Source organism: Pectinophora gossypiella, chromosome 23, assembly GCF_024362695.1.
Source record: "Pectinophora gossypiella chromosome 23, ilPecGoss1.1, whole genome shotgun sequence".
NCBI lineage: Eukaryota > Metazoa > Arthropoda > Insecta > Lepidoptera > Gelechiidae > Pectinophora > Pectinophora gossypiella.
This window is the reverse complement of record NC_065426.1, coordinates 6,654,685-6,667,024: the sequence shown is the minus strand read 5'-3', so window position 1 is coordinate 6,667,024 and position 12,340 is coordinate 6,654,685. Positions and strand designations below refer to the sequence as shown.

Here is a 12,340-nt window from a genome sequence, read left to right as displayed (position 1 = left end):
AAATGAAATATAAGATCAATCATTTTTATTAAAGTAAATTATTGTACCTACTTTTTTCTACGAAATGAATTCATATATGTAAACTTTGATCTTCTTTATTCGAAAAGTGAAAGACTCACTGACTCATCATCATTATCACTTACTTAACCACGCTCTTGCCGGTGTAACATTCTCCATGCAACTTTTTTAGGGAAAATAGGTTTCCCTCTTGCCTTCCGCCCCGCAGTACTCTGCCTGACGTGAATGGGATGGCGCCCAGAGTAGTCTATTTCAAAGCCGTATTATAGGACTCCTGTCCTCCGCGTCTGAATAGTATGACAGTTACCGCTGCCCTCTGTCAGGTTCCAGGTTACAGTCCCTGTGACGCGTCCCTTCGGTCCTGCATTTCCGTTCCGTTAATGGGCTGATGATTACCGGCTCCCATCTCAACCTCTGCAACCGTTGAGGTCTTCACCCGTATCCCTGGGCAAGGGTTCTACGTACCCACTGCAACTGTCGTAAGTCTCAAATATTGCATTGGGCTTCCCTTTAGGACGTAAGTGCTCACTGAGACCGGATTTTGCGAAATTCAACCCCTAAGGGGGTAAAAAGGGGTGGCAAAGTTTGGATGGAACTTCTATAGTTTTAATAGGGTTTCACGAGGTAACAGCTTGTACTTACATAAAACCAAGGTGGCATTAAACCTTACATAACTCGATTTAAATACGTTTTACAACAGATAAACATCTTTACAGCGGCATGTACCTACTAAATTCCAAACAAAATTACTCACAAGGCAGATAGGCCCTATTTTATGGTCCTATCGCTTTGATGGTGGAACATCTTCATATCATATCTAGATGAGTACGTACGTAGTACTTTTACGAGCGCCTTGGGTGCGTTTCAGTGCGGCAGCCGACACTGTGTACACATATAGAACCAATATTCGTTTATGGCCCAGGAAATGGACTTCAGATACTAACTTTCTCGCCGCGGCAATAAGGGCAGCTTTTTTGGGTCATGTTTGGTTTACTTAATAGAAGCTTGGGATTTTAAGGACAAAAAATAAACTTAATAAAAGTAAGGATCTCATCTCCACAGCGTCTCCCGTTTTCACGGCTTACCTAACCTGAAGATTTCCATAAACATAATATAAACAGCATAATATACGTCCCACTGCTGCGCATAGGCTTCCCCTCAATCAACCGGAGGGGGTATGGAGCATACTCCACCACGCTGCTCCAATGCGGGAAGATTTCCATGTCAAGTTATTTCACAGAAGCAACTGTCTGTCTATAATAAAAGTAAGTAACTAATGACACATTGCAGTAAGTATGGCTTTTTCAAATGAATGAGGATAAAAACTAGAAGCTCAAATGTATTACGCGGCATCCTAAATTTTGACAGTTCTCCATACTGTCAAGCTAAATCGTGATAAATTGCTATACAATGTGGAGCAACGTGGAGTGAATCCCGTCTATAGAATGAGTTACGCAAAAGAGAGAGGCTGCTTTTTGATTGAAAATAAGTTTTTGGTTTTAGTTTCATTTCTTAAATCAGGAAAAATATTAGAGAAACCGCAAAAACCTCCTGTGTGTCGCGCTGTCCGGTAGTTGCGTGTGACGCGCGGGCTGATGCAGCGAACTAGTTTTTGTGTAAGTACTTCGTTTGCAAGTGTATAAATTCCTACCTACATGTTCTTTATTTATTGTACTATTAAATTTGTTTGAGCATGATAATAATATTATATAGCAAATTGGAAGCGACGATGGTGAATGTCGGTGTACGGACAAACCAAAGTTGGTTTTTGTTGCACCGTCAATTGTAAAAAAAATGAATTAAGAACTGTACTTATTTTTAATAAAAAAAAAAGTTAAAACACATAATAACGGGTTCTTATCGCGTTTGAAATAGGGATATGAGACTCCCGATATTTGGACACTGTTGCAAGTGCCATGATCACGCTATGACCGATGAGATTGGAGTGGAGTAGGTAGATCCATAATTTTCTACGGGCAGACATAACGCGGTAAGAACCCGTTTTTATGTGTTTTAATTTAGTTTTAGTTGTCCCAATTGGGGTAGTCAGAGGTGCATAGATAGATTATATATGTACCTACATCTATCCGAGCTTTCTGTTAGACCAACGTGATAGTTACTGACTGTACTAAGTCACTTTATTACATCTTCTATGACAATGTCATAGCATAAGCCCTGCCGTTGTTTGCGCGCGGCCGTAAACGATCGTAAGCGTTATTATGTGTTTTAATTTAGTTTTAGTTGTCCCAATTGGGGTAGTCAGAGGTGCATAAATAGATTATATATACCTACACCTATCCGAGCTTTCTGTTAGACCAACGTGATAGTTACTGACTGTACTAAGTCACTTTATTACATCTTCTATGACAATGTCATAGCATAAGCCCTGCCGTTGTTTGCGCGCGGCCGTAAACGATCGTAAGCGTTATTATGTGTTTTAATTTAGTTTTAGTTGTCCCAATTGGGGTAGTCAGAGGTGCATAAATAGATTATATATACCTACACCTATCCGAGCTTTCTGTTAGACCAACGTGATAGTTACTGACTGTACTAAGTCACTTTATTACATCTTCTATGACAATGTCATAGCATAAGCCCTGCCGTTGTTTGCGCGCGGCCGTAAACGATCGTAAGCGTTATTATGTGTTTTAATTTAGTTTTAGTTGTCCCAATTGGGGTAGTCAGAGGTGCATAAATAGATTATATATACCTACACCTATCCGAGCTTTCTGTTAGACCAACGTGATAGTTACTGACTGTACTAAGTCACTTTATTACATCTTCTATGACAATGTCATAGCATAAGCCCTGCCGTTGTTTGCGCGCGACCGTAAACGATCGTAAGCGTTATTATGTGTTTTAATTTAGTTTTAGTTGTCCCAATTGGGGTAGTCAGAGGTGCATAGATAGATTATATATGTACCTACATCTATCCGAGCTTTCTGTTAGACCAACGTGATAGGTACTGAATGTACTATGTAGCTTTAATACATCTTCTATGACAATGTCATAGCATAAGCCCTGCCGTTGTTTGCGCGCGACCGTAAACGAACAGCGTGCTACAAACTGAAACTAAAGCTAATAAAACAGAACAGACACTCGACCTACATACAAAGATACAAAGCTTCGTTTTCTCAAGTACGCATTACCAGAGAGCTAAAACATGTGCTAGATATGTGGTTGTGGTGTTGTGGTTGTGGTAGATATGTGGTATACTCAGTACGAGACATAGTGCGTAAAAACGAAAAAAAAAACTCACTTGTTGATATATTGTCTGTAGATTTGTCGTACTAAATACTTGGACAGAAGATAAATTATCTGATAGCGGTAATAATTATAATGATGCTTGATAAGGTCTGAGTACAAATTAGGTATCTAACCTAATACTAAACGTGTGCGTGGGCGTGCGTGTATGAAGCGATTGATGATTGTGCAGGAAGCAAGAGAAGTGTGTCAGGATCGAAGCAAATGGAATTCTATTGTCTCTGCTTACCCCGGTGGGAAATAGGCGTGAGTTTATGTATGTATGTGTACTAAACGTGTGCAATATGATTAGGTACTTTCGATTTGGCGTCTTTACCTCGCGAGAGCCCTTAGCTCCCGATTTCTCAGTCTTAATTCATTGAAATACGAACTTGACCACTTTAAGCTGACTCGTAATCATAAGTTATACAGAGTTGAGTTTTCTCAATTCAGTAGAGTGGTCGGAAATGATGAAGCCGATTGCTGTTATTCCCTAAGGTTTTGAGGATATTATTACTTCAACATAAATAACATTGTGAAACTCTTTTCACAATAAGGCGACAATATGAAAATGGGCCTTTATGAAAAATCAATTTTAAAATTAGCTTGACTATTGCAAGGGTTTGTTAACAAATGTAACACCATTGATTTTTCAAAAAGACGTTACTTCTTTATGTTTGTCTACCAATCCCATTTAGCAATTTAACTCTGTGTAGAATTCATTGCACATCGCAACGGAGACTTGAGCGTTGAATTGAATTCCCCCGCAATTTTCTTTCAATCCATCCCGGCTGAAGTTCCATCCCGCAAATAGAAAGTCTAATGTATTTTTAATGGATGCACAAGTCTAACGAGGCAGTACCATCCTTGTTTGACTAGGTTTTCATGTTCAGGCTACATGTGAGTGTAATGTGCATAAATCATTTAGAATCCTGGATGCTAGAGGCGCTTTGGACATTTTTAAGCATTTCTGGGGGTCTAGCGTCTGCAGCGTTAGTTATGATATGACATTTTTGTGTCATATCACACTGTATGCATGTGGTAGCCCCGTTGGTAGAACGCTTGCCTCTCACTTTGAGGTCGCAGGTTCAAATCCAGCACTACCAATGATTGTCGAATTTGTTTCTAGATGATATATAATCATCACGCCTATTTCCCACAGGGGTAAACAGAAACTATGGAATTTTATTTGCTTCAATCCTGACACATTTCTCTTGCTTCCTTCACATTCATCAATTGTTTCGTACACGCACGCCAGATTAGATTTTTCGTTCTAAACCTTTTCTAATCATAATCATTCATTTGCTTAAAACATGTTATTGTAACATGGTAACAAGTGACGATGTGTGAGTAATGGTAAGGACGTTTCAAATTAAGAATAATAATGCAAATTAATTATGTCAGTTGCGAATCTCTGATTGGGAGTTGTCTTGTCAAAGGTAATATTTTGTATTTGATTTTATTGAGTTTATTATTCATAATTTGAAGAAAATTTAATTGGACGCTTTAAAACAGTGGTTCCTAAACTTTTAGTGTCACTACCCCTGTGAACAAGCATGGAAATTGAGTTTACCCCTAATTTAAAATAATTAAAACCACACAAATTTGAACGAACATATTTTTATTATATAAGTAAGAAAATGCACATTTAGGTAACTAGTAAAGTAATATATAAATCTCGGAGTTAACTAGTGTGAAGGTTGAAATTGCTTTGCATTCGCAAGTTTGACAATATTAGGTTCGGTTTCACTCAACGCGCATCTCATGTCATGCTAAACATTCAGACGGTTTCTGGCTTTAATGAAGAAGAGGTATCATACTATTTCGTGCCATCCCGTGCCATCCCTAGAATCTCCGTTTTACCCCTGAGAGGATAATTACCCCCAGGTTAGGAACCACTGCTTTAAAGGAATTCTGCAGTTATTGCTTATCTTAAATGCTTCTAACGTTGTTTTCTACGTAGTTGCTACTTGGCCGACCAAATGGTGAGCGCCTAGATATAATAGAGGTAACTTACCAGTCCTTCGTTATGTAGTTCCTCCCACGTGGGATCACCGCTGGGCTCCGATTCCATGGCTCCTTCGTAGTGAAGGACAGCTACTTGCTTTGCTTTGGTGAACCTTTGACAAAGAAAACAAATATTTTTCAAATTAAAATAGATTAAAATACATAATACGGGTTCTTACCGCGTTGATCAGGGATATAAGACTCCCGATATTTCAATACTGTTGCAAGTGCCATGATCACGGGTAAGTAAAGGTAAGTCGTCCGCAGGTAAGAACCCGGTATTATGTGTTTTAATTATGATAATAACCGCGTAAACCTCAAACAATGTATACATATTTTTTTCTTAAGAATTACTTACATGTCTCATATTTTATATTTATTATTTTTCTTCTCTCTTCTATCGCGTGGGTCGTGAGGTGGATGACCAACCTCATCAACCATGGTGTCAGGTTTACTACTAAGCCGCCAAAGGCCCTTGACATAGCTCATGTAACGACTACATACCTACATCAGTAAATGGTAACCAGGACCAACGTCGAAGGCATATTAATGCCTTCCGAAGCGCAGATGAGTTTATTATTTTTTAAACACACCTCCACCAACCCGCACTGGAGCAGCGCGGTGGAGTATGCTCCATACCCCCTCCGGTTGATTGAGGGGACGCTTGTGCCCAGCAGTGGGACATATATAGGCTGTTTTTATATGTATCTATTAGAATAAGAATAGACACCGGTTCGTAACATTGTTTACAAGTGTGGAGTAAGGCGGGAATTTAGTGTACAAATTCATAAAACATCACTGTTACCTCTCGTCGCAGTCCATGAGTCCTCGGAATCTGATCCAGTAGTTGTCAATCTCATTATTCGCGTCGAGAATAAAGTCGTACCTCTCTCCGGCGTACGTCACTAATGATGTTGCTGTAACAATAAATGACATGACTTTTAGTTGATATCAAGTAGAATAATAGTAGAGTAGTAGTGGTAGAATAGATAATCATCATCAGAAGCTGAACGTCATGTCTTATAAGGAAAGAAAGAAAGGCTTTGATAGACGAGAATGGATGCTACACCGACAAGAAAGTGACCTTCTCTCAGAATCGTGGTCTAAAACATCCCTCAAAATTTTCGTTACGATGTCACTAACACCCTGTTTATTTTAAAGTGACATACTTAATTGTATTTTACAAAATGGGTACCTACCCGAAATAAATGCAATTTTTTTATATATACCCACTCTTCGCCAACAATGTTTAAGTCTCGTGTTATAGGGGGCGACGCCTATTACCATTAACCGGGCACATATCATGGAAAACACGTAACAATTTATTATTGATAATTTTGCAATACACACACATACATACATAAACTGGGTACGCAGAGAAAGCTTTTATAAATATTCATTAGTTAATATTTACTTATTTACCACACATATCGCAAACAAAAAATTGTGAACAATGAATATTCAATGTTATTGCAAATTATTAGCATGTTTTGATGATCAATCACCATGAAAAGTAAATATTTATAGGTATCACGCTGGCGTGCCGACGCAGGCAATTACTGTGAGATCAAATATTCGACTCAGACGAAAGAATTTCGCCCTCCAATTTCAAACTTCGAATATATAACTAAACTGATAAAAAAAAAAACAACGGTCCGCGCGCAGCCTTCACGATTCGAAACTAAACTATGTCCGGGGGGTGAGGTAAACCTAGCTCAGCCGCCGGTGGGGAGCGGAGAGTTGCCATTCTATACGTAGTATTGTTCCTTATTATGTGTTTACAAAGGTCCATCATGTTAGAAAGGACCACGGGCGTAGGTTTTGTATGTATTGTATGCATTTCTCTACAGAACAATGTAGCAGAAATCCGATCCATCCAAGAACTTCAACGAACCAAAACTCGAAGGTTAAACTTTACAAAGGCAACGAAAGTGGTAATATCAGATAGAAGTACCTATCAGATATAATTACAGTTGAAATGAGAAACTCTGGCAGATACCAAAACCAGAGATAGGAATCCAAAGTATTTTACACGCGAATTTAATAAACGCATATCAGCAAGATGCCTTAATGCTTGGCATTCTAGGTGGATACAATCTAGAAATACCTACGTAAGGAAACCTTAGTAATATTTTCTTTTATTTTTTGCACCGGGGCTGTTAACACAGGTATTTACTGTAGTTGGTCATTTATTTATTTAGAAGGACGTAGTAGGTTCAAGATAAATTATGAAATTCTGATTACTAAATAAAGACAGATCTAAAACTAACGAAAAACATTTTCTGTTTTATATTTAACATATTTATGAATATTAATTAAGAAAAACGTAACAATAAGTCCGACATTACATAATGTTTTTCTATGACGTCACAGTGTGTTTTTTCATACGAATTTCATAGCAATTTCGTGTTTTGACGTTTAGTAAAAAGTAACTGATTTGACTAGTTGGTAACTAGCCTATTGGAGATGTCCTTAGAAAAGGCTCACGAACTACTCCTCCCCTCAATCAACCGGTGGTGGTATGGAGAATACTTCACCACGCTGATCCGCTGCGAATAGGCGGAGGTGTATATTTACGGCTAATATCCGGGACCAAGAGCTTAACGTGCCTTCCGAAGCACGGAATCATCTTACTTTTCCGGACAATCAGAAGATTCAGGCCTGCAATCCCCATCGGGAATCGAACCCGGACCTACAGGTCGTGATCGTAATAGTATGCCTATAAGTATAATATATAATACCTACAACAGTACATATTATATATATTATCAATGAGTAACAATGGCCTCCGTGGTCCAGTGGTTTGAGCGTTGGTCTCGCGATCCGGAGGCCCCGGGTTCGAATCCCGGTGGGGACATATCACAAAAATCACTTTGTGATCACTAGTTTGGTTAGGACATTACAGGCTGATCACCTGATCGTCCGAAGGTACGTTACGCCGTTGGTACAAGTTACTACTTACTGATATAAATATGTTGTCGTTACATGAGCCATGTCAGGGGCCTTTGGCGGCTCAATAACCCTGAAGCCAGGGTTGATGAGGTTGGTAATACACCTTACAATCCACACGATAAGAAGAAGGCCAATGAGTACATGTATAAGTAGGTACGAAAAATAAATATTACAGAATTCAATAAAGCAAAGTTCAATATCTGCAACAAGTCGGTTGCATGTAATATAAAAGCAGATGAAATATTCTGAAGAAATCCACGGGCAAATATTATTATTTGTTGTTCCTTTATTAATTTCGTTTTCACTTTGGAAAATATATATTTTTTTTATTTAAAACATAAGTTCACGACAATATCCCGATTGGGGTAGTCAGAAGTAGATAGATATAATACTTTATTGAGCACAATGGACACAAGATACCAGATGGACCACGGAGGTCGTCAATTGCAATTGTAATTTGCAAATTGAATATTGGAATTGTATCTGCACACCTATGTACCTGAAAGCTTTGCACGAATAAATAATAATAAATAATTGAACTCACTATCGCCACGAGAGAAATTAAAGCATACTTTATCTTTTCAGTACAGCACAAAGTTAATGGCACAAGATTATTTTATAGGTCAAAATTGACTCCTAATTAGCACCCAGTAAAACTTTCTTACAATTCCCTTGACAATAGAAACTGGATTAATTAACATTTCCTAAAACGAGAGTTTCTTAAAACGAAGCCCTTTTAAAAGTTCCAAAGACCGACCGGCCCGTAAGTCGGTACCTACTTGCCGAGTATTTAACGACCAAAATATAGCTCTGATATAGAAATTGAGGTCAAGATTAAATTTAAATCAGATTATCTATTTTAGGATTTGTAAAAAACTCATAACTGAAAATAGAATCACGCCTATATCCCGGAAGGGTAGGCTGTAAAGTATGAACGTAGTATGCCCACTGTATAGACATGATGGTATACAATTAGTATACATCTAATTGCTTATATAATTATATTCTAATCTACAAGATCCAACTTCGCTTCGGGACTTTGACAGATCTATCCAAAAAGTCCAAATGAATATGCCTACTTTGGGACATATACAGGGTGTTAGTGACATCGTAACGAATACTCAGGGGTATGATTCAGACCATGATTCTGAGTTAATATCAAGTGGAATTTTCCGTCGCAAAATTCATGTTTTTTTTTATTACTTTCAATTCTACACTTTTGCGATGGAAAATTACACTTGATATTAACTCAGATTAATCAGCTGAATCATCCCTCTCAGTATTCGTTACAATGTCACTTACACTCCGTACAAGTATATACGGTAGCCATACAAGTAGGTATGGGTGTTAGTGACACTGTAACGAATACTGAAGGGAATGCTACAGACCATGATTCTGAGTGGATATCAATTGGAATTTTCTGGCAAAAATCCATAATTTTTTTATTGTTTTTTTAAATTATTTTCCGTTCCATACTTTTGCGACGGAAAATTCCACTTGATATCAACTGAGAATCATGGTCTGAATCAACCCTCAAAGTTTTCGTTACGATGTCACTAACACCCTGTATATTATATACATTTTGAGGTTCGGACTTTGCGTGACATGATTTTTTTTTGGGATATGGACATTCTTTGACCCTCTGATCATTCTGGAATTTGGACATTCTGAACTTACAGGATATATATGTGCATGCATGCTGTTGTAACGATGTGAACTTCCTCAGTTAGCAACACCAAATCGAGAACCCACGGTGTTTTTTTTGTCATGACTTATTGCAGGTTTGCCGCAGATGGCTTTAACTACTTGGCCGGAGAACCTAGGTACAAATGTAGATAATTATTCGATGATTCTCTAAATTTGCATGATGTTTATAATCATACATACATCATCAACAGCCCATTAACGTCCCCACTGCTGGGGCACGGACCTGCCCTATGGATGGATAGGGAGATCGGGCCTTAAACCACCACGCGGGCCCACTGCGGATTGGTGGTTATTAACGACTGCTAATGCAGCCGGGACCAACGGCTTTACGTGCCTTCCGAAGCACGGAGGAGCTCGAGATGAAAACATTTTTTTTTTGTGGTCACCCATCCTATGACCGACCTTTGCGAAAGTTGCTTAACTTCAACAATCGCAGACCGAGCGCGTTTACCGCTGCGCCACCGAGCTCCTCAATCATACATACATACATACACTCAAAATGGCAAATAGAGAATCTTATCTTATCTTATCTTATCTTATCACGCCTATTTCCCACCGGGGTAAGCAAAGACTATGGAATTCCATTTGCTTCGATCCTGTCACACTTCTCTTGCATCCTCTATATTTATCAATCGTTTAGTACACGCACGCCGGTTCAGAGAAGATCGTACTGAACCTTTTCTAAGGACATCTCCAATGATGATGAACATGATGTATTTATGTAGGAAAGTGAGAATACTATGGAAGGATAAAGAGTAGGAATTTTATTGTTTATGGTATGAATGGAGGATGGTTAATGAATGGGTCGTAAGGCAGTTTTAAAAAGTAAGAAAGGCGAGTCGATGGTGCGATGTCGGTTGGATTAGAAGATTTTGGTAAAATATAAGGAGTAAAGGTATTTGAAATATCCCGTGTTATTTCTATATCTGCTTGAGGAGCTCGATGGCGCAACGGTAAACGCGCTCGGTCTGCGATTGTTGAAGTTAAGCAACTTTCACAAAGGCCGGTCACAGGATGGGTGACCACAAAAAAGAAAAGTTTTCATCTCGAGCTCCTCCGTGCTTCGGAAGGCACGTTAAGCCATTAGTCCCGGCTGCATTAGCAGTCGTTAATAACCATCAATCCGCACTGGGCCCGCGTGCCCGCGTGATGGTTTAAGGCCCGAACTCCCTATCCATCCATAGGGAAGGCCCGTGTCCCAGCAGTGGGGACGTTAATGGGCTGATGATGATTTCTATATCGTGGGATATTATATTATATATACACATTAATATACACATTGTGCTAATAAATGTCTCAATAAACAGTATATATCAGTCCCCGTCGTCAGTCTCGATGGAGTTTCATTCTGTATCGAAGTTTATTGCAATGGCCGCGCCAATATTAAATCGTTGCTTTATTGAAATGCGAACAATAAACAATAAGTCGAACAGTTGTTAATTCATGTGCCAAAGTTTAATTAACAAGTCAATTCGATGTAGATCTTGTAATGTTTATTCGTTAGAGGGTTGTGGCGAGTACAAAGGAGTATTAACAAAGGCAGCTGCGTTCAAACGATTATTTTAGATGTGTACTACAATTCAACACAAAGCAACACAAGATACACTAACACAAGACTGCACACATAGACTTTCCACCAAAAACACACATACAAACTGTGTTTAAAAGCTCAGTGAGCTGTATTCATCTTGCGATGTATGTACTTCTGACTACCCCAATTGGGATATTTTTTTACGGAACACATTTACTCAAATACGATTATATAAATATTATTATTATTTTACACGGCTTCTGTGGTCCAGTGGTTGAGCAATGGGCTCACGATTCGGAGGTCCCGCGTTCGAATCCCGGTGGGGACATATCACAAAAATCACTTTGTGACTCCGACTCATATTCCGAGTCAAGTCCCGTCCGAGTCAGATTTTTTTTATTGAAATTTTCTGTCTGTTGTACTTACTTATTGTACGGATTTTAATTATTATTATATCTGTCTCAGTTAAAAAAACAAAAGTCAATTTATTAGTGGATTGTATACAACTACGTACTATAGACGAACAAAATTCCAAAATTCAAAACTCTGGATTAAGTAAATTAAATTCATCTTCTGACGAACCCGAGCTAGTGCTAAGCTGCAGGAAGTTCTAGATGGAACTCAAGCGTGGCTTCAGAACTGGTTATAGTTTAAACCAAGAAAAAAAGTTCTTTAAACTTTAAAAAGGTATTCCAAAAGAGGCCAGATATTTTGTGACCGCCTATTTAGTAGCTCATATATATTAATGAAAAATATACAGAAAGATTGTATAGAATTTGTTCTTTAATGTGTACTAATAGATGTGTCTACTTAATAGATATTTTTTACTTAAATGCTGTGATCTTTAAACAGTAAGTCTCATACACTGACCAGCCTGACGTC

At 38.5% G+C, this 12,340-nt stretch overlaps 1 protein-coding gene and 1 non-coding gene across 5 annotated transcripts in view; one reads left to right on the top strand and one right to left on the bottom strand.

Moving 5' to 3' along the window:
* Positions 1-12,340, bottom strand: part of LOC126377517 (uncharacterized) — a 136,428-nt gene that overhangs the window by 15,442 nt on the left and 108,646 nt on the right. For all 4 annotated transcript variants that reach the window (XM_050025289.1, XM_050025290.1, XM_050025291.1 and 1 more), the window contains 2 exons: positions 6,074-6,185; positions 5,279-5,381 (listed from right to left, as the gene is read on the bottom strand). In XM_050025289.1, coding sequence (XP_049881246.1) covers positions 5,279-5,381; positions 6,074-6,185 — 215 coding nt within the window. The remainder of the gene's footprint in view (positions 1-5,278; positions 5,382-6,073; positions 6,186-12,340) is intronic.
* Positions 8,053-8,125, top strand: Trnaa-cgc (transfer RNA alanine (anticodon CGC)). The gene has a single exon. It is a non-coding gene; the product is annotated as a tRNA-Ala (tRNA).